General features: G+C 41.8%; 2 protein-coding genes across 8 annotated transcripts in view; one reads left to right on the forward strand and one right to left on the reverse strand.

Annotated features, from left to right (window-relative positions):
• Nucleotides 1–20,249, reverse strand: part of LOC135973540 (uncharacterized) — a 904,472-nt gene that overhangs the window by 288,849 nt on the left and 595,374 nt on the right. The gene's annotated exons all lie outside the window — the stretch shown is intronic.
• The window catches only part of COL4A6 (collagen type IV alpha 6 chain), a 192,536-nt gene that overhangs the window by 481 nt on the left and 171,806 nt on the right, over nt 1–20,249 (forward strand). For all 7 annotated transcript variants that reach the window (XM_008170050.4, XM_065557287.1, XM_008170049.4 and 4 more), the window contains one exon: nt 47–95. In XM_008170050.4, the coding sequence (XP_008168272.2) occupies nt 47–95 (49 nt within the window). The remainder of the gene's footprint in view (nt 1–46; nt 96–20,249) is intronic.

Here is a 20,249-nt window from a genome sequence, read left to right on the forward strand (position 1 = left end):
GTGCCCCGAGGGGGTAACGTGCTGTTTCCTTTGCCTCCCACTGCAGGCTTGTTGTGCTGGTTGCTTTCTGCCTGGCTGAGGAACTGGTGCTTGGGGTAAGTTTCAGATCCAGTGCAATCCTTATGTTATTGTTACTGACCCTTATAATGCTGAAGGTGAGGCTGCGTATGCATGAGCTTGGGGCTGAACTCAGATCATACCTTCCTGTGTGTGGGTTGGTTTTAAAAGTCACAGCATCGATTGATTCCATGGATGTTGTTTTGCCGCGGTGGTATGAGAACTTGTGGCATGTACAATTTGTGAATATACCAATTATTTGGGATTGGATTGAGCGTGTATCTGTATGTGTGTTAATTTGTAAAAAGTTACAGTATGTATTGGCTGCAAAAGTATGCAATTTATGTGCATAATTTACATAGATAACCTAACACATAGCACTTGCTTTAGTTCTGTACGTCTCTGCTTCTCTGTTCTATTCTTGCATACCTGTGCATTGCTAAATATGAAACTTGATTAATCAATCCTTTTGGAGTTCCTCAACTGGAAAATGCCACTTTATAATTCTCTTAAGAGTCAATCTGCTATTTTCTTTTGCTTCCCTTCTGGTCTTCTTTAATTATTCTTTACGAAGCTACTATGCATCAAAAGACAATTTGTACAGAATATAAGACCATTTTATTACAACAGTGCTTAATAGTTGACCAGCGATACACTGGCTGCCTCTGCCTTTTTTTTCTGTCCTCTCTCTCCTCAGATGCTAATGTTACAAATTGAAGGCTAATCCTTTAAATTCTTGCTCACACAAGCAGTCACATTGAAGACAGTCACACAGAGGATCAGGCCCTCAAATTTTATATCAAGATGAACAATTCTGAATAAATGGCTGCTTGATGGATCACAGACTATTCTTTTTGTGCCCCTGTGTAACTTTGTAAGAAGTTAGTTTAAAGAAGGATAACCCCTAATAATCAAGGATGCTGGTTTTATGTGCTCATAAATTTGACCATTACTTTGGCTGAAACATTTCTTAATAATATAGTTAAGATAATGAACTCTTTAGTCCCCTCAGCTGCTCTAAATTAAAGATCCCTTTAAAAAATCCATAAAGTGTAAACCCTGTGAGTTTAAATTTAGAAGCCCAATTGATGTACCGACAGTAGTTCAAAATAATCTTTTGTCATATTGTGTTGTAAACTAAGGCTACACAACACTTACGAATCAATTCTTTGTAGTGTTTAACTTACAGTACACATACTGCCATGAATCTGTGAAAACATTTGGAACACATGTACTTTAAAAATATTTTTATTTAGTTCACATTTTAGCACAGTTCCTTAACAAAAGCAGCTTAAAATAAGAATTTGTGATTTGACTGGATACAGTTTGTCAACAATGTAAAATCAAAATATTCATCTGCTTCACTAGTATTTAGATCCAGTTGTATCTTTAAAGGATTAGAAGCTTTTTATTTTTAAAGTTTTCAAAAATGTTTTCAGATACTCACTAAACTGTTTCTTTCAAATACATACAAGTTTTACACTGTTTGTAAATACATAGGGCTTAATACTGTGTTGCCTTGCACCTTCTGTAATCAGTTTCACTTGTGCCAAGTCAGTGCAAAATCCTATCATTGTGATTTGTTAGCATTTTATGTTCCCTTTGAACTGGTGTAAATGATTACACTCGGTGCAAGGCAGTGCAGAATCAGCCCCTATGTATTTATCTTACCTCTTACAGTTTAATACAAACTTTTTTTTTTAATGCTGTGTACAGTGGAATTTGTGTGAGACCACATTTATGTGGCACCTGCCTTAGAATATCGCCTCCAAAATAACCCAGAACATAGTGGGCTACATTCTGCACTCATTTACCCCAGTGCATACTGAAGTATTCAGTCAGTATAAATAGAGTTATTCTGGATTTACAGTGACATAACAGAACAGAATTTGAGTCCCTCTTTCCATTTCTGCTTCATGCACATTAGGTTGTTGCGCAACCAATTTTTGATAAGTTCCTTGCCCGGTCCTTTAAGTCAGGTTTTGCTGTATGTAAAGGGAAACAGTAAACCTGAAACCTAGTTAATTTAAAAATAATATTTTTTAAAAATAGGCCTTGCCCCTGAATCCCCATACCATTTGTTATGGGTTGACAACAATATTTTCTTTAAACAAAAATTCTCTCGTTGTTGTTGTATGTGAAAACCATACAAAAATAAGTATGAAACTGAATAATAACTAGGTCCTGCAAGCATTTATACATGGGAGTAGTTAATGGAACTGCTCCAGGATTTGTTCCTAATTAACTATACACAAAGTGCTGTTAAATGTACATAAATATAGACAATTCTGTGTTATCAAACTTAAAAGGACTGAACATACTGGATAGAGTATTAAAATTTCAGACTAGTGGAGCATAATATCTTTACATAAGGTTATTCCCATAGATGTACAGTGTACATGCAAAATTTAGCTAGCAGAGAATATTACACTTTGTATGCAAGATTTTCAAAATCAGATTAATTTAAAATAAATAGTTCATTTTCCCTGCTTTTTTTTTTTCAAAGTACCATTCTAGCATATCATAGCAAATTGTTAAACAATGAGTCTTAAGGAGTCTTTCTGAACCTGCCTTTTTGGCCATGGTTGATATAGGTCATTCTACTTTTCCTAAGTGGAAACTCTTTTCTCCACTAAGTTCATTTAAGTCATTTATGTGGCTCAGAGGCCTATTTCTCAACCATATTTATAGTCACTTATACTTGTAAAACAGGGAGGTTTAAAATGTTACCAAATCAGACTTTTCCACTCTCACTGGTGGTAGCATTTTACGCCCAGTTTTCACGACTGTAAATGACTAGGCATGGTGCAAAACAGTGCAGGATTAGGCCTCTAGTGTTCATGAATTATTTAATTTTTCTAGAACTCATGTTGAAATGAAAGATTCTCTGTTCACATATGGACCAATCCTGCGCCAGTCAAGTCACTGGGAGTTTCTATTGATGGGAGCATAATTGGACTGGGCCCTTACAGAGTGTTGGCATACTTCTGGTTGTCTGCAGTACAGAACCTTATGATTTTATACCTTGCAGTATTAAAACCTGGATCAATTGTTTATCTCTAAAATTCTATCTCTGGTGTTGCATAAAGCTCTAACCAGCACAAAAAGCATGATTATGTATGAATTGGGATGCCTAGTAACTGAGAGGCACGTTGTTAGAGATAAGTGTGACTTTGGTCTCTAACTTCTCATACTGTATAACTTCAGTTATATTTGGTTTGCTGTAAGCTTTGAGGCATAGCTCAAGAGGATGTTGTCAGCTTGAAATCTAGCCAGTTTTTTTTTATATGAGTTAAAAGTAACTTCAGAAACTGTATCTGCCTGAGTCCTCCTGTCAATTTGTGTCATTTTACAGCCACATGTTCCTTTAAAAAAAATATAGAGTCCCCTCCTCTCCTCTTAAAACAACACATACAGACAATAGCGAAACAGTCTAAGGCCCTGCTCCTGCAAGGTGATCTGCACAGACAGACTCTTGCACCTTTACAGAGCTCCATTGAAGTCACTGGGGCTCCATATGGGTACAAGGATCTTACTAGATACAAGGGATGTCAAATGCACAAAGTAAATAAACTGGAAAAATAGAATACCTTTCTCTCATCCCCCAGTTATTGTAATCTTCAGTATTATGTGTAACAATAGTAGGTAGAATAGTTCAGACATAAGTTTAATTTTTGAGGGGATGATACTCTCTCAAAGTTCCTAGAGCAAATGCTGTGCACTGTTACATTTGTGCAACATAATCGAAGTGAGGTGCAGATGCACTGTAGTTACTGACAATAGAAGATGGTCAGTTTAGTTTTGCTGCGCTTTGGTCCTGTCACTTTTTACCATTTTTTTCAGCAGGTACTAATGAAATGATATCACATGCTTTATTCACAAGGTAAAGAATGTAGCTAAGAAATGGTGTCACAGTTTTAATCATTTAGCAATGTGAGTTTTCCACATAGGCTTGTGTGAAGTAAGGTACCTGTGTTTTAACAGATTTGGACTGAGACTTTTCAAAGTCAAGTGGTGGATTTAGCCAAATGACTCCCATTAACTTCAATGGGAGCTGTGTTTCAAAATCCTTTAGCTGGCTTTGAAAATGTCAGCCGTGGCCTGACACACTGTATGTGCCAGGGAATATGAACTACCCCCTGAACCTTGGGATACCGCAGCGCTGTCCTTTCTGTATTAGTTATTTGTCACTGTTTTTAATCACCTTGCTGATTCTGATCAGTTTCTACTGTTCATAGCTTAGATCACAAGAAAAAGGTCTGTTCAAGGGGCTTCTTTGTGTTTAAGTGCTTTTTTATTTATATTATGAATAATATTGGGTCAGGAAATTAAGGTGCCTAGATGTTGTGAGTGTAAGTACAAGAAAATTATTTAATAAGAAATGAGTCCACTACTCTAATTTGTCAGTTTGAGCTGTTAAGGTATGGTGCAGCTAATCAAGCAACATGTCTAGATCTCTGATGAAATCTATATATCCTGACTGTCCACTGGCAAACATGATTCTTTTGCACACTGAGTGAACTATAGAAAGATATGTTGGTTAAACATGTCTTGTTGAGTGAAGAGTCATAATGTATTGCCTCTAGCGAAATGGATGTGTGTTGCTCTCCTATATTTTAATTGAAAATTTGGCTGTGCCTGTCATTTTATGGCACAGATCATGTCTTAAGATAGGCATCCTTATTAGTTTCAGTGACTGCCAGGATGTTTGAGTAAGAGCTATACAAGTCCTCCTTTCTTTCAGTCCTGAAAGTCCTTAAGAATAAAGCACTGAGCAGATTAAGAAAGTGGACAATATGTCAAATTGCATAGGAATATTTATTCTTGTTTGATAGCCTTATTTTACCAATACTCTTATTAATTTGGTAAGTACCTATCAGTACTGTGAGGTATTTTTGCAAAGGAGCTAAGATAGTTTATAATATTGAGTGACTATAATGGTCATGAAAGGTGCTGTGGTGATCATGCTGGAGACAGAAGCTGTTCCCTTCACCCGCATGGCCCCACAATATGCCAACATTTTTATGGCTGATCTGGAACAACGCTTCCTCAGCTCTCGTCCACTCACGCCCCTTCTCTACCTACGCTACATTGATGACATCTTCATCATCTGGACCCATGGGAAGGAGACTCTGGAAGAATTCCACCATGATTTCAACAGCTTCCACCCCACCATCAACCTCAGCCTGGACCAATCTACACGGAAGGTCCACTTCCTAGACACTACGGTACAAATAAGTGACGGTCACGTTAACACTACCCTATACCGAAAACCCACCGACCGCTATGCCTACCTTCATGCCTCCAGCTTCCATCCCGGACACACCACACGATCCATCGTCTACAGCCAAGCGCTGAGGTATAACCACATTTGCTCCAACCCCTCAGACAGAGACCAACACCTCAAAACTACAATGCCCACACAAGGAAATAAGGAAACAAATCAACAGAGCCAGACATGTACCCAGGAGCCTCCTGCTGCAAGACAAACCCAAGAAAGAAACCAACAGAACTCCACTGGCCGTCACCTACAGTCCTCAGCTAAAACCTCTCCAACGCATCATCAGTGATCTACAACCCATCCTGGACAACGATCTCTCGCTTTCAGAGGCCTTGGGAGGCAGGCCAGTCCTTGCCCACAGACAACCCGCCAACCTTAAGCATATTCTCACCAGCAACCACACACCGCACCATAGTAACTCTAACTTAGGAACCAATCCATGCAACAAACCTCGATGCCAACATATTTATACCAACGACACCATCACAGGACCTAACCAGATCATCCACAACATCACCGGTTCATTCACTTGCACGTCCACCAATGTAATATATGCCATCATGTGCCAGCAGTGCCCCTCTGCTATGTACATCAGCCAAACTGGACAATCCCTACGTAAAAGGATAAATGGACACAAGTCAGATATTAGGAATGGCAATATACAAAAACCTGTAGGAGAATACTTCAGCCTCCCTGGACACACAATAGGAGATTTAAAGGTAGCCATCCTGCAGCAAAAAAACTTCAGGACCAGACTCCAAAGAGAAACTGAACTTCAGTTCATTTGCAAATTTGACCCCATCAGCTCAGGATTAAACAAAGACTGTGAATGGCTAGCCAACTACAAAAGCAGTTTCTCCTCCCTAGGTGTTCACATCTCAACTGCTAGAAGGGGGCCTCATCCTCCCTGGTTGAACTAAACTTGTTATCTCTAGACTGATTCTTGCCTGCATATTTACACCTGCCTCTGGAAATTTCCACCACATGCCTCTGACGAAGTGGGTATTCACCCACAAAGCTTATGCTCCAATACTTCTGTTAGTCTATAAGGTGCCACAGGACTCTTTGTTGCTCTTCACTAAAAAGTACAGGAAAGACAGTGGTGGTGCACAAAGCTGAATAAAGGCAATCCGGGGCTCTAAGTACACCATGTCATGGGGCTTATTCCAACTCTGCCCATGCCTCCATCTGGAATGGCAGTGATAGGGACTCTCACTCCCTACCTAGGAAGGCAGTGGTGCAGGGTTCCCTATCCATTTGGGAGGAGTAGGGGTCCCTTCTTTCTATTGGCGAGGCAAGGATGACATCAGAGTTGGACCCTTCAGTACTTAAGTCAGCAGCCTGGGTGTATCAGCATGGGTGGGTGGGTAGGCTGGGCCTGCTGCAGTCTTCAGCCACCCACTGAGGGCTCTGTTGGGGTGATATTGGTGGGGATCTCAAGGCAGTGGGCTTCGGTGTTCACTCTCTATTGAGATGCAAGAATCTGTTTGCCCCTTTCAGAGCTATTGTTTCGGACTGTCAGTAGACACCATTGCAGTGGTAGGCTTAGCTCACGTTCTCAAGCTTTGCTTTGCAAGCACATGGGCTAGAAATGTACAAAAGCACAGATTCTGATCTCATCCCATTGTTCCAGAAACTTGGGCCCTAGTCTGGCCTTAGTAGCTCATTTCCCCCATATCGCCCTGAGGTTCTTGGAGAATACGGCTGGAGCATATTTCCATAGGTGAGATGGTAACTGATTTTTCCATGTCCCTTCAGTTGTTGGTCTTTTTTGCTGAGACTGCTGGGAATGGTGCCAGTCTTGATGTGAACCACTGTTCACTAGGAACCGTATTGAGACTACCAGCACATCCCACAGTAACCATGGTTCTTCAGCAACCATTGGACTTTCAGACATGATTGACTCAGACTCAAAGAAGTTACTTATAAGATAGAGATTGAGTATGTCATTACTGATCCCCGAGACTCATTTTTGTTAATACATTTGTATATGGACTGCATTTAACACATTATTCTGCAGACCATCCAGGGTGTACAGCAGTATCCAAGTAATGAATACAGCCTGACTTAGAACCATTGATGTTATTGGAGTTGCACTAGGTTATGCTAGGGCATGCTTAGGCCACATGGTCCAGTTTCTATCCTTCCTTACTGTATCCAGAGGTGTTCTTGCTGATTCTCTATGCCTTAGCTCAACATGTTTGCAATATAATTGTTCAATGGTTTATAATGTCACTGTAGTTAAGACATATTGGATCAAATTAATCTGTACTGTAACTCCTTATTTTCTGTGGAGTTACACCAAGGAATAATGTGGTCTAATAGCTATAAGAATAGTCATGATAGAGAAGAATTAACTGTTTAAATGAACAAGCTAAAGACATAATAGTGGCTCTCTTAGTCCTACTTCGATCAAGTCATAGTTCCTATATGTGTGATTTTATGGTCATTAGAAGATGAGATCAACTCCCAACTTTTTGTTTGTTTGTTTTGATCATTTACTGGAAGTGACTAACCTTTTGGTAGCATGACTGTTTCTATAGCTATCACACCTTTATCTGTCTGTGTGCTTTTTCTGGAGAGAATTAATTTGTTATTTTTCTGAGGCCTGTATGGAGGAAGAGTCAACAGAAAGTTTAAGAAGAAATAATATAAAATTTGAATGTATATCCTTGTAAATGTAAAACAAAATCTTCATCCATTCACTAGGCAAGATAGTCACTAAACAGCCATAGGAATACTTAGGGCTTGAGGCCCCTATTCTTGTTTGGCTTTATGCGGTGCGTGTAGTCCCATTGGGAAAGGATCTTAATTCGATACAAGAGGTCTGTTATGTTATTCCCCGACTGCAGTAAGAACATGCTGAGAACTATGAACAAAACTAATTTAAAACTGAATCTGAGTATATACAAATATAAGAGGTCATGCATGCAAAGCCAGTTCTCTAATGAGTGCCAAGGCCTGTGCAGAATTTTTCTTAGTACCGTGTATTATATTTTTCTTATTGAACAAAGAGCTTTTTATACACAGATTATTTTTTGGATGCTAAAGATCAGTGAGTGTTGAAAATGTGGCATTCCATTTGGCACTTAGATAATAGAAAAAATGAAGAATTCCTTCAAAACACAACAATGCCCAGGACTTTAGCTTTCTTTCTTTGCAATATAATAAAGAAGCTATTTGGGACAGACTGTGGATGCCTCATGCACAGGTGTGAAAGGAGGCATATGGTACAAAGTATGGTACAAAACCCTTCTCCCTCTATTGCCCTCCGTGCCTTCTGCCCTGTGCAGGGCCAGCTGTAATGCCAGACTTCAAGGCCCGGGAGAGTCTAGCACTAGTAAGTAGGGCTAGAGTCCATAAAGTATGCAACGAGGTCTTGGATGGGTCATAGCCCCTTATCTTCTGCACAACTTCACAGCGTCCTGCCGGCAAGGATGGGTAGTGATCTCTGCCACTTTATGCCTTCCTCAGTCTCTTCCCAGAGGATATCTCCAGCACTTGCCTCTTCTGCTGCGCATAGATTTCCCAAGCAGTCTCAGAGGAAAATTGACCTGACTGTTGTTTGTAAGATGCTCACAGGGGCCAGGATTAATCAAAGCAGGCAGGCACATGCTTAACTTTAAGCATATAACCAATCCCACTTAAATAAGTTTACGTACTTTGCTAAACTGGGGCCAGGATTCTCAGCAGCTGAAATAAAATCTGACAAAATTTTTCCTTTTGGGAAAGCTGAGTGTCTCAGAGCCACTGAAACTGTCTGTCTACACCAGTGGTGCCCAAACTTTTCCTGTCACCCCCCTCCCCCACCAATAATGGAATCTGTCTGTGCCCCCCACCCTCCAATACTGCACAGTTTGCTCAGCAGAGGAGCTTGGGCTGAAGGTGGAGCTAGGGTCAGAACTGGGAATGTGGAAGGAGCTGGGGCTAGAGGTGGAGCTGGCTTGGGGGTGGAGAGGGAATGAGAGCAAAGCTGGCTGGGGGCAGAGCAGGGACTGGGAGCGGAGCTGAGCTGGGAGCAGAGCAGGACTGGGTGGTGTTACCTCCCTGCCTCCCCCCCGCCAGGGGCTGCCCCAGGCCCTGCTGTTCGCCCCTCTGAACGTTCCTCCATGCCCCCCAGGGGGGCCCACCCCACATTTTGGGGACTATTGATCTACACCATTGGTAGGGTCCTACCAAATTCACAGTCCATTTTGGTCAATTTCATGGTCATAGGGTTTTGAAAATAATAAATTTAATGATTTCAGCTATTTAAATCTGAAATTTCATGGTGGTGTAATTGTAGGGGTCCTGACTCAAAAAGAAGTTGTGGGAGGTCGAAAGGTTATTGTAGGGGGAGGTTGTGGTATTGCTACCCTTACTTGTGTGCTGCTGCTGGCGGCGGCGCTGCCTTCAGAGCTGGGCAGCTGGAGAGCGGCGGCTGCTGGCCAGGAGCCCAGCTCTGAAGGCAGAGCTGCTGCCAGCAGCAGCGAAGAAGTGAGGATGGCATGGTATGGTATTGCCACCCTTACTTCTGCACTGCTACCTGCAGAGCTGGGCCCTCAGTCAGCAGCCGCTGCTTTCCGGCCACCCAGCTCTGAAGGTAGCAACGCAGAAGTAAGGTGGCAATTTTCTGTGACCCCCCTAAAGTAACCTTTGACCTCCCAATTTGAGAAACGCTGGTCTCCCCCATGAAATCTGTATAGTATAGGGTAAAAGCATACAAAAGAGCAGATTTCCTGGCGGGGAGACCAGATTTCACGGTCCGTGATGTGTTTTTCATAGCCATGAATTTGGTAGGGCCCTAACCATTGGGCAGACAGTACTACAACAGTTTACCCTCCGTTCACGTTTTCAGGTTTCCTTTATAACTCGAATGGCTAGAAGCATGTTTCTTTTTATTTCACAGCTTAGTATTTTATGTCTGTGAAGCAGACTGAGGCCCTCAAATGGAAAGTGCTGTGTAAATGCAAAAGTTGGTGAATTAAAGAAGTGTTTTGCATTTCAGAATTTGTACAGAGCTTTCTGAGTTACTAAAGATTGCACGTTATTTCCGAAGTCCCGAAATGGGAACTCCGTATCTTTCAGTGATCCTTATCATTTTTTAAAAAGAAAAGAAATTGTGATGTACAGTGTGAGTGTTGTTTGGTAGTTTCCCGTTCAAGCTGCCAGGGAAAAGTTCTGCCTGAAAGTAAACCACTTGTTGAGAGCGTATCTGGAACTTTCCTACTTACTTGCAGGATGATTTTTCCAATGGAAGTCAGAATTTGCGTATAGGAAAATTACCCAAGCTTAGGACTGTTAATGGTGAGCATTTTAGCTCTTTCCAGCTGTCCTAGCTTGTATTCTGATGACTCCAGGCATCTGGTATTTGTTTTTAGATAGGCAAGAGTAATAAAAATAGCAAGAAGTTGTGATAAGAAAATTGGGCCCAATCCTGTGACTGCTTACTCTCACAAGCAGTTTTGAGTGCAGTCAGCGACACTGCTCTTGTGAGATAGGACTTCTCCTGGGAGTAGGAGATGCAGGGTTTGGCCCTCACTTAAAGAGATAATTCAGGCAGAATTTGAGTTAGCTGCTCATTTACAGGCTCTCCAGCTGGCAATCTGTGCAAGTACCTTATTACTGCTGCCCCCTTGGATGCTGGTGCTAGGGGGATGTGAGGAGAGAGAAGTAGCTTGACACTAATACAGTACCTCTTACGAATAAAGTGTGACAAAGGTGGGGGGTGGGGAGGGTCACTTTACTACTGTAAATGTCACTGGGAGTTCTGTCTGCTTAGGCCAGATCTGGTATAATACCACATATTTGCAAATGTCCAGGAATAGAATAAAAGGGCAAAGGAACTGAAAGCAAATTGGAGAATTTAGTAGGGATAATGGGGACGAGTTTTTGCGCTTCACCTGGGATTTGGGGCAGGAGGTGCGTGAGGCTCTGTAGCAGCTGAGGGAAGGTGGCTTGCAGCATAATCTGCAGAGGTAGATATACACACGTGTTTGCATAGATCTGTGACAGCAACGCAGCTGGTAGCTCCACTGAACTGCATGGCCAAGTCCCCTTGAGGCCATGAGGTTACTGCAGGTGCTCTGTCTGCGTACTTCTTGTGCTCAGGCAGCAGCCGCAGCAGCAGGAATGCTATGCCTGTGCCATTCATGGTATGTATGAGAAGGAAAAGGTTTACTGTGTCTTCCTCCCCCACCCCTAGGGCATCTGTTCAGGGGCAGTTAAAGTATAGCCCATTGTGTTTTACTAACTAAACCCCAGATCTTTGGGAAATACCTATCTTTTTCCTATTAGTTATAGCTTTTGGATGTTCTCCCAACACACATTTCCTGCTTTCCTAGTCAAACAAATACTCATGTTATTCCTGTAAGTACTTTTGCTATTGTTAAGGTCCATTGTAGAGGGATCTGATTAGTCTGTTGTCAAAATAGAGTTCTGCTTACATGTTAAAGGTTGTCTCCAAGTTGGACCTCTAACTTTTTTGTAGTGGAAAGAATATCAGCAAAACACTCCATAGGGCCTTATCAACTCCCACATTAACCAGTACTAGTCAAAGTGAATCACTGCATTTAGGAGTGGCTCACTACCTTTCATCCACCACCAGCCCCCTTTTAGAACTGCCATTTCTGTTCCATCCCGTACCCCCAACATAAAATGAATGCATCTCTTCTTGGGCGGCTGTGCGCTTGCACTGTTAAAGGCAGTTGTTTTGCTTTGAGATGATGACCTATTATGAGGTGTAGTGAAGATAGGTGAACAATTTTCTGGCTACTCTATTAATAAATGTTTGGAAAGCACTTTGAGATCCCTGGGTGAAGGATACTCTGTACACGCAAAGTAGTTTAATTATTTGATGTTTTTCTAATGTTGAATGAATTCCTCACTTTTTAATGGTGAGTTCTTGGGATTTTTTTCAAGTTTTTAATATTGCTTGTGCTTCATTGTTACAGTTTATAACTTTCTAAAAATAAGAAACCGTGCATTCTGCCACTGCAATAGGGGAATGTGTGAAAAGGCAGATGACCTGGTGAATGAACTTAGTGCTAAGAGCTGATCCTGGGCACTGTTCCCTGCTTTCTAGTGTTGCTTCCTAGATAACAGGCTAATGTAATAGCTCCTATTCAGAGCCAAGTATAAAGTTTTATGACAGGGCAGTAAAGAAGAGTCTGATAGCACCTGTCTTTGTGAATAAACTAAATGGTGAGATCATGGGAAAGAGGGGACAAATTATCAGTTTTTGGAAACTTTATAAACATACAGCACCCCACCCCTCAAGGGTCTGAACTTGACTGCATCAGGGCCATTCATATGAGTAAAGGTTGCAGAAACCTGTAATCAGAGCAGTTATGGTGTTGCCCCATGAAACAAACTTTTCAAACAAATGGTTGTTGTGTTTTGAAAAGGGGTTCATATTGGATCTGGCACTACTCTCCTTGCAAGGGCAAACCTCCCATTGATTTCAATGGGAATGGTGCTGGATTTGGTGCTGTCTTGAAAGTGACATTGAGATCAAATAGACTAGAAAGAGAAAGGTAAGCAAGGAAGTAGGTCATTAACAGCAAAGTGAAGAGCCATGTCACTAGTCTAAAGGGGCTGGCAGTCAGACTCAAAATGGTTAACAAGGTTATGCCGAGATGAGCTCAGTGAACACTTTTAATAATTGCAAGAAATGTCTGTTGAATTCCCTCATCTGCAACTGGGGAAATGAAACATCCCAGCAAACAAATATGGGTCCTTTAATGTCTTGGGAAGCTGAAGCCCAAGCACAGGTCTTAATGTATCCCTGTCCACAGAAAATCCAACAGATGCATGCTCCCCTCAGAGTGTATGTAGTCTAGAAACTGTGTGCAACCTGAAGAACTCTGGGGAGAAAAAATTCTGCATCTGTCTCAGTGAATGGCAGGGCATTTGTATAAAGTGACCACCCATCTATGCTGCTCCCTGATGCCCTCCCATGACAGACTGACTCACTGCTGCTATCTCCCGTAACTGTGTATAACGCTCTGCGGTCAGAGAGGGATAGAAGACATAAAGGGAGAAAATGCCAATCTTCCATTATTCCTACTGGTGTTGCAGGGGAGCTTGTGCCCAGAGCAGTTGCTTCCCCAGCACTTTCTCTCTCAAACCTGTGGAGTCCCAGCCACGTACACGGTGGTCTGCCGGGGTATGTCTGCACTGCAGTTGGGAGGTTTGATTGCCAGCATGGGAACACAGATTCACACTAACGCTGCTTGAGCTAGCATGAGAAAAATAGCAGCGTTGACATTATGGCAGTGGTGGTGACTTGGGCTAGCTGCCTGAGCTTGGACGCGGGGGGTCGGCTGAGCTCGGACTCAGGCTGTTAGCTCAAGACACAGCCAGCACTACAATGTCCATACTGATTATTATGATTATTATTATTATTATTATTATTATTATTTTTTAGCATGCTAGCTTGAGTAAAGCTAGCGTGAGTCCCTCTACCCACACTGAACCTCTCACTTCCCAGCTGCAGTGTAGCCATACCCCCACAGGGGAGCCTGTTCCATAAACATGCTGCTCGCCCTTCTCCTCATTTAGTACTACCCTTGCTTTCCTCCAGCCAGCAAGATGACCTGCTTTCTGAACTGTGGGGGTACCAAACCTGCAGAAATCCCTACAGACTCCATGGCGCCAGACCCTATTCCTGCTGTTTCTGTAGGGTCCAGATTAACCTCTGTCACAGTTGCGCAGGTTCGGTGCTCTGGAACAGCTCTGAATGAAGTTCAGACAGGACCCTCTTTTTGTGTGACACCCCTCAGGGCACACTGTTGCTAGGACAAGCTTCCTGGACTTCAGCGCCTCCTTGGGTCTGACCTCGGAGCATTCAGCACCCCTGTTCTGCACCGTGAGCTCCCCGCAGTGAGTCCACCTGAATAGGACAAGTAGGGAAGCCTTACACGCCCCCAAAGGGACCGTGCACCTCAACTTCACATTCAGCAGTGACTCTCAGCCAGCGTTGTAAAACAGAAGGGCTTATTAGTCATCTGAAACACAACATAGAACAGTTCTTGTTAGTACAGGAAGTAGGAAAGTTCAGCAAAGTCCATCTTGGGGGGGATCCAGAGGCTCTCGTCCCTCATTTCCAAACCAGGAGACTGACTAGCCTCCAGCAGTCAGTCACACCCAGTTGCTCCTTCTCCATCCTCTGCCTCTTTCCCGGGCAAACAGGTCACCTGGCCTCCACCTCCCTCTTTGTTCTCCAACTCCTTCAGCTGGCTCCTTGCAACAGCCAACAGTTGCCAGGATACAGAGTGTCTGGCCATTGTCTGTGTGCAGGCAAATAGAGGCAGTCACCTGCCTGCTAGGGTCTCTGCAAAGATCACACACCCTTGTCCCACCATCTAGATATTTGTGCAACATATAGCGGAAACTGAGACACACACAGTATTCATGCAAAACATTTAAGAAAGTCCCACTTCGTCACAACCTCAGTTACATCATGAACCACTACTGAGCACATGTATTAGTCTCCTCTCGTTTAGCTTCCTTAATGTCAAGAGGGCCCGTTATGAGCCATCCTGTGCTGACTTACTTTGGAACAGGGAGGCCGCCAATAGAAACTCTGGCAGCCAGTGCTCTCGTGCTGCTTCTGATATCTCACTCTTAGCTACACTGAGAATGTACCAGTGCCTGTTACTTGAGAATCTGCATCACCCAACTCAGAGGGGTGCAGCTGATGTACCTTGCTACAGTCATTAACCTTGAGAACGAATGATTCCATTCTCGATGTAAATATTTGCCAGGACTGCAATGTAAGTACAGTAGAACCTCAGAGTTACAAACACCAGAGTTATGAACTGACCAGTCAACCACGCATCTCATTTGGTTCCGGAAGTACACAATCAGGCAGCAGTGGGGAAATAAGCAAATACAGTACAGTACTGCGTTAAACGTAAACTACTAAAAAAATTAAAGAGAAAGCAGCATTTTTCTTCTCACAGCAAACTTTCACAGCTGTATTATGTCAATGTTCAGTTGTAAAATTTTGAAAGAACAACCATAATACTTGTTCAGAGATACAAACAACCTCCATTCTTGAGTTGTTCAGAACTCTGAGGTTCTACTGTAATATAATCAAGGTAAAAGCCTGAATATTACCTTAGAAGTAATGGGTCAACCATTAAAACCTAGCTAGAAAGGAAAATTATTAAACAAGGTTTGATGGAAGAAACAAGATATTAATTCCCCTTTTTAGGAAGGGAACAGAAGAGAAGAAGGTATAAGTGCACTCGAACAATCTGGGACCTATTAATTCCACTGTACTTCTAAGAAGCTCTTCTAGTTCATTGTGTTTCAAAGGAACTAATAGGCATCTTCTTATTTTTCTTCCCAAAAGTCCCTATTTTTTAGCTTTCAGATGATGCCAGGTATGCCTCTTGTCTTTCAAAAACTTGTTTTAATTACAGTATGTACTGTGCCTATTCACCTGTCAGCTCAGAATTTGAAATCTACCTGGTTATTCTCCTCCTTTTTCTCTGAGTCCTTTCAAATGTAACTTTTTTTGGTCTGATAATGAAGCATTTGAGAGATTAAATCTTATCTAGTTCTTAAGAGGAGCCTCAAAACTAAACAAGTCTCTTTAGGAAGAGAAGCAGGTTTATTCAGCAAAGGAAAAACTTTTAATTAACAGTACAACACTCTAGGCAGTGCATTTGCTGAGAGATAATAGCATGTCTGAACTCGTAAATCAAGATGACAAAGGCAGCTGTAAGAAGTGCAATAATCTCCCAGAAATGCATGTCCTAGAGCATCTTCTTGCTACTATAAAATTAACCAAATGCATTTAAATGAGGAAAGCTGTCCAACTACTGCATTTGCTGGGCTTTCCAGACATGGATATGACACCACAAACAGCCAGATATGAAATTCTAGTGGTAGCAAGCACGCTAAAGCCACCTCATCAATTCAGTTAATACTCTCACTGTGACTGTAAAGCGTTTGTGCTATAACACTTTCTCCCACTCCCAGCTTGTGCTATCACTGCCACTAAACCTGGAAACATTGAATAAAGCAATAATTGGCTGAATCATTGTATTATACAATGATGATTAAACCTATCCATAAAACAGGGTGGAGTATAACTGAAAGGACATAGCCTGAGAAGGAAAAATGGCAAAAAAGCAATTTGGCAGCAGAAAAATCAAGAACTTCTAGGAGTATTCAGAACTATACCATAAAAGGAGTCAGTGGACTGTTTGCCTAAACTCTGTTTGATTATATGTTTCAGTTTTACAATAAAAATATGTGCGAAATGTGTTTACAGATGACAAAGTCTGAGCAGCATGTGTACAATGCATTGATACATTGATAAGTATTTTCTGTATGATTTGCGCTACGTACGAAAGGTGACAGTTTGACTGAATTTGAGAGTGGAAAGTACTGTTCCCACCACATACTACAGGGCACATTGCAAGGTTCTCTCCAGGCCTTCCTACTGCTCTGCCACTAGGCTTAAAAGAGATGGGTTCCAGTTTGGAATCGACTCAAATTATTGAAATGTCGCTCCGGGTAGTACTCCTGCCCCTGCCAATTGTACTGGTTTTACAACCACATTTTCCTTTTATTAAAAAAAAAAAGACCTTTTAAATTTTCTCTCCCTTTATGCATGATTGCAGTGGTGGTGCTCTGTGCTACACCACCGCATTCTACTGTGACCGGCTCATGTACTTTTGCTTTTTCAAATGTTGCCTGTGACAGAACCTCATCCTCCTTCCTTTCTGTGGAGTTAATTGCAGAAGATTTCTACTCCATCAGTTCCTAGAGAACACCAGGAAGGAAAGGAGGAGCCTATCCAGGAAGGATGGGATCCCCTTAAACCGAAATGGAACCAGACTGCTGGCATGTAAAATTAAAATGTTAGAGAGAATTTTTTAACCTAAGAGATGGAGAGAAAGCCAACAGGTGCAGAGAAGCAAGCGATTTGGCCAGAGACATCCCTTAGGGATGAATTTATTAAAGGGAGAACTCTGTGGCCTAGTAAAGAGGATAGGAAAGAAGTTGGTAACGTATCGGTATGAGCCAGCGAGGAACAGTCAAACATAAGAGTCCCATTTAACTCTAACACGTGAAGGCAAGCAACTCTGAATATTGACAAAATGTACAAGTGCTTAAATACAAATGGTAGAAGTCTAAAATGGTAAGATGGGTGAAATAGAGTGTCTAGGATTAAAAGAGGATGTTGATATAATACACATTGCGGAAACCTGCTAAAATGAGGATAATCAATGGGATACAGTAATATCGGGGTACAAAATATAGGTATGTCAGAGGAGGTTGTGATGGTGGGGCAGTGTCACTATATGTGAAAGAAAGCGCAGATTCAAATAAAGTAAAAATCTTAAATGAATCAAATTGTACCATAGAATCTCTATCCCTGCTGGGCACCCATAGAGCATGTTTTTGGGGAAGGGGAGGCATGATGCTGAAGATCTGGCTCTTCCACTTCTTTCTGCATCCTCCAGCCAGATCCAACAGACCTGGGTCCTCTCCACTTACAGAAGTACTGGGGATAATCTAACTTTGGATGTTATTAATTCTTTCTGCTTTAGTAGTCCCACCTGGGAATAGTAACAGAGACAAGAATTGTTTGTAATGTTTGCTATTTAATGTGATAGTGTTCCTTTTAAGCTCTTCAGAAGATCTGAAAGTAAAACGAGTTAGTGCCCATGAATAAGGTGCTCTGGTTTAGATGGCCACATCAGTGCAGCTTAGTGGTTATGTCGTTTGTTCTGTGGTAGCTCTTAGCCAGCACGTTCTTTGTGACTGTGTAATCTTATTAGGATTGAATTGAAATCTACCCAGACAATTAGTGCAAACAGCCCAATGGGGTCTGACCTGGGTACTTCATAGCTGTAGAATTTTATTAATACATCATCCATAGCCATAGAGGCCTGCAGGAGCTGGAGACATTCAGCACCTTGGTGGATCTACTCATTAGTTTGTTTGCCACCTAAAGACTCTTCATTCAGTTGCATTTTCTTTCATGTGCTAGCATGATACTGTGAATATTGCAAAGGGAGGTTAGCTAGCTTTTATCTTCCAGCTTCACACCATCCAGCCAAGTTCTGCACATGTTTGAGAAAGGAGTGATAATGATTAAAAAACAGCCAGTTAGTCTCAGTTATTCTACAATGGCAGGATAGAATTAATTAATGTTTACACTAGATCTTCAATCCCACTAAGACTTTCTTGAGCTCTACCAAGGGTTGCGTTTTGAGATCCACAGGGATCGAACATCCAAATCTGAATAGATATGAGGAGAAGCAGCTATATTTGTGCACCCTGTACATAGTAAAAGAACACGGTGATTTTAAAAATACTTTGACAATACATAAAACTCTGATAATCTTAAAACAGTTAATTGACATTCGGTCACATTCAGTGGATGCAACACCTTTCACTTCCAAATACAGCAATAACCATTTCATAATGTTCAAGTGTAGGAGCTAATGCTGGGAAGAGCTGAGCACCATCAGCTTCCAGTGACTTCAAGATTCAGGTCCTCAAAATACCTTTACCTCCTTCTTTCTTATCTTACAGCTTTTGAAATAGGAAGTTGATTTGAACAGTTTGGAGACGGCTATTCCAATCTGAAATCTTTTACAAAGTTTCCCGTAGGAATCCTCCAGCTGATCCTGCCGTCCTTGTGTGGCAGTTTTGCCTCCAAGATTGGGTCCTATAAAATCATTGAACACAGTGTAAATTTTGCTTAGACTGCTTTTCCATTTCTAATTGCATAATAGCACTAGGCAAAACACTTCTAGAGTTCTTTGCATCAGAACAAGAGCCTATAATTTCCATTAAAGAGATTCCAGTGATCAAATTTTTCCCCTCCTCCTCATTCCAGTGTAATGAGCTCATTTTTGGGAGGTAGAAGGAGTACCAGGCTTCAGCCTAAATTCAATTAACAGAGGAATGTGCATTGAAATACAGGTACAGGCTAGCTCCATGACATACTTCTGTAACGAGGCCTTTTCACAATCCAGCAGCTTTCACGGGGGTTACAGATTTCAGGCTTATGCTGTTTTTTTATCTGCACATTTTTTTGAGGGAGGGTGAAGAAGGGGTTAATTTCTAGAATGAATATTTTGAAAGCATTTTTTCTAGCTTGCAAGTGGTGGAAACTGTTTTTTTTTATTGTACCCAGTGCAAATCTGTCCGCCATAACTATCTCAAAATGACCTTTATGCTAATTTTAAATACCCCCTTTTGAATCAGTGCTGTTTGTGAGAGCCTGCTTCTGTCTGTGTTTGAAAATAAGTTCAAGTCGTGTTTGTTCTAAATTTGCCTGAAGTATGCAGGAATACAGAGAGCTGGCTAAATATAGATAGGTAGCACTGGTGTGAGCTGAAATGTTTACTGAGTGTTTTAGATAGGCTGTAAGACTGTATCAGAGCCTTTAAAAGTTGTGGGTAGGGAGAGGGAATGGAAGAAAGAATACAAGTAGTCTATACTATATTGCTTAATTGAAGTCACTGGGAGTTCTGCTGATATCAGGACTACAGGATATATCACAATGGGCCAGGGATGCTGGAACAATTTGTATAGTGGGGTGCTGAGAGCAACTGAACCAAACTGTAAACCCTGTATATGGTGGAAACCACTTCAAGCCAGACAATGTGGTAGCACCCCTAGTTCCAGCATCTATGCAGTGGGCCTGATCCTGTGAGATACCAAGCACTCTCAACTTCCACTGTCATCAGTGGGAACTGAACGTGCGCTTTAGTGCCTGGCAGGAGTGACCCTTAATTCATTACTATCTGAGTGTAGGCTGCGTTCCCTTGACAATAAGGTAGATGTCTCCTGCAATGCAAAAGAAACACTGTCGCCACATTTGATTCTGAAATGTTATAGTAAAATTGAATAATTGCTAAAGAGAATTAAAACTCTTACATTAAATAAACTCATC

This window comes from Chrysemys picta, chromosome 9 (assembly GCF_011386835.1).
Source record: "Chrysemys picta bellii isolate R12L10 chromosome 9, ASM1138683v2, whole genome shotgun sequence".
NCBI classification, from domain to species: Eukaryota; Metazoa; Chordata; order Testudines; family Emydidae; genus Chrysemys; species Chrysemys picta.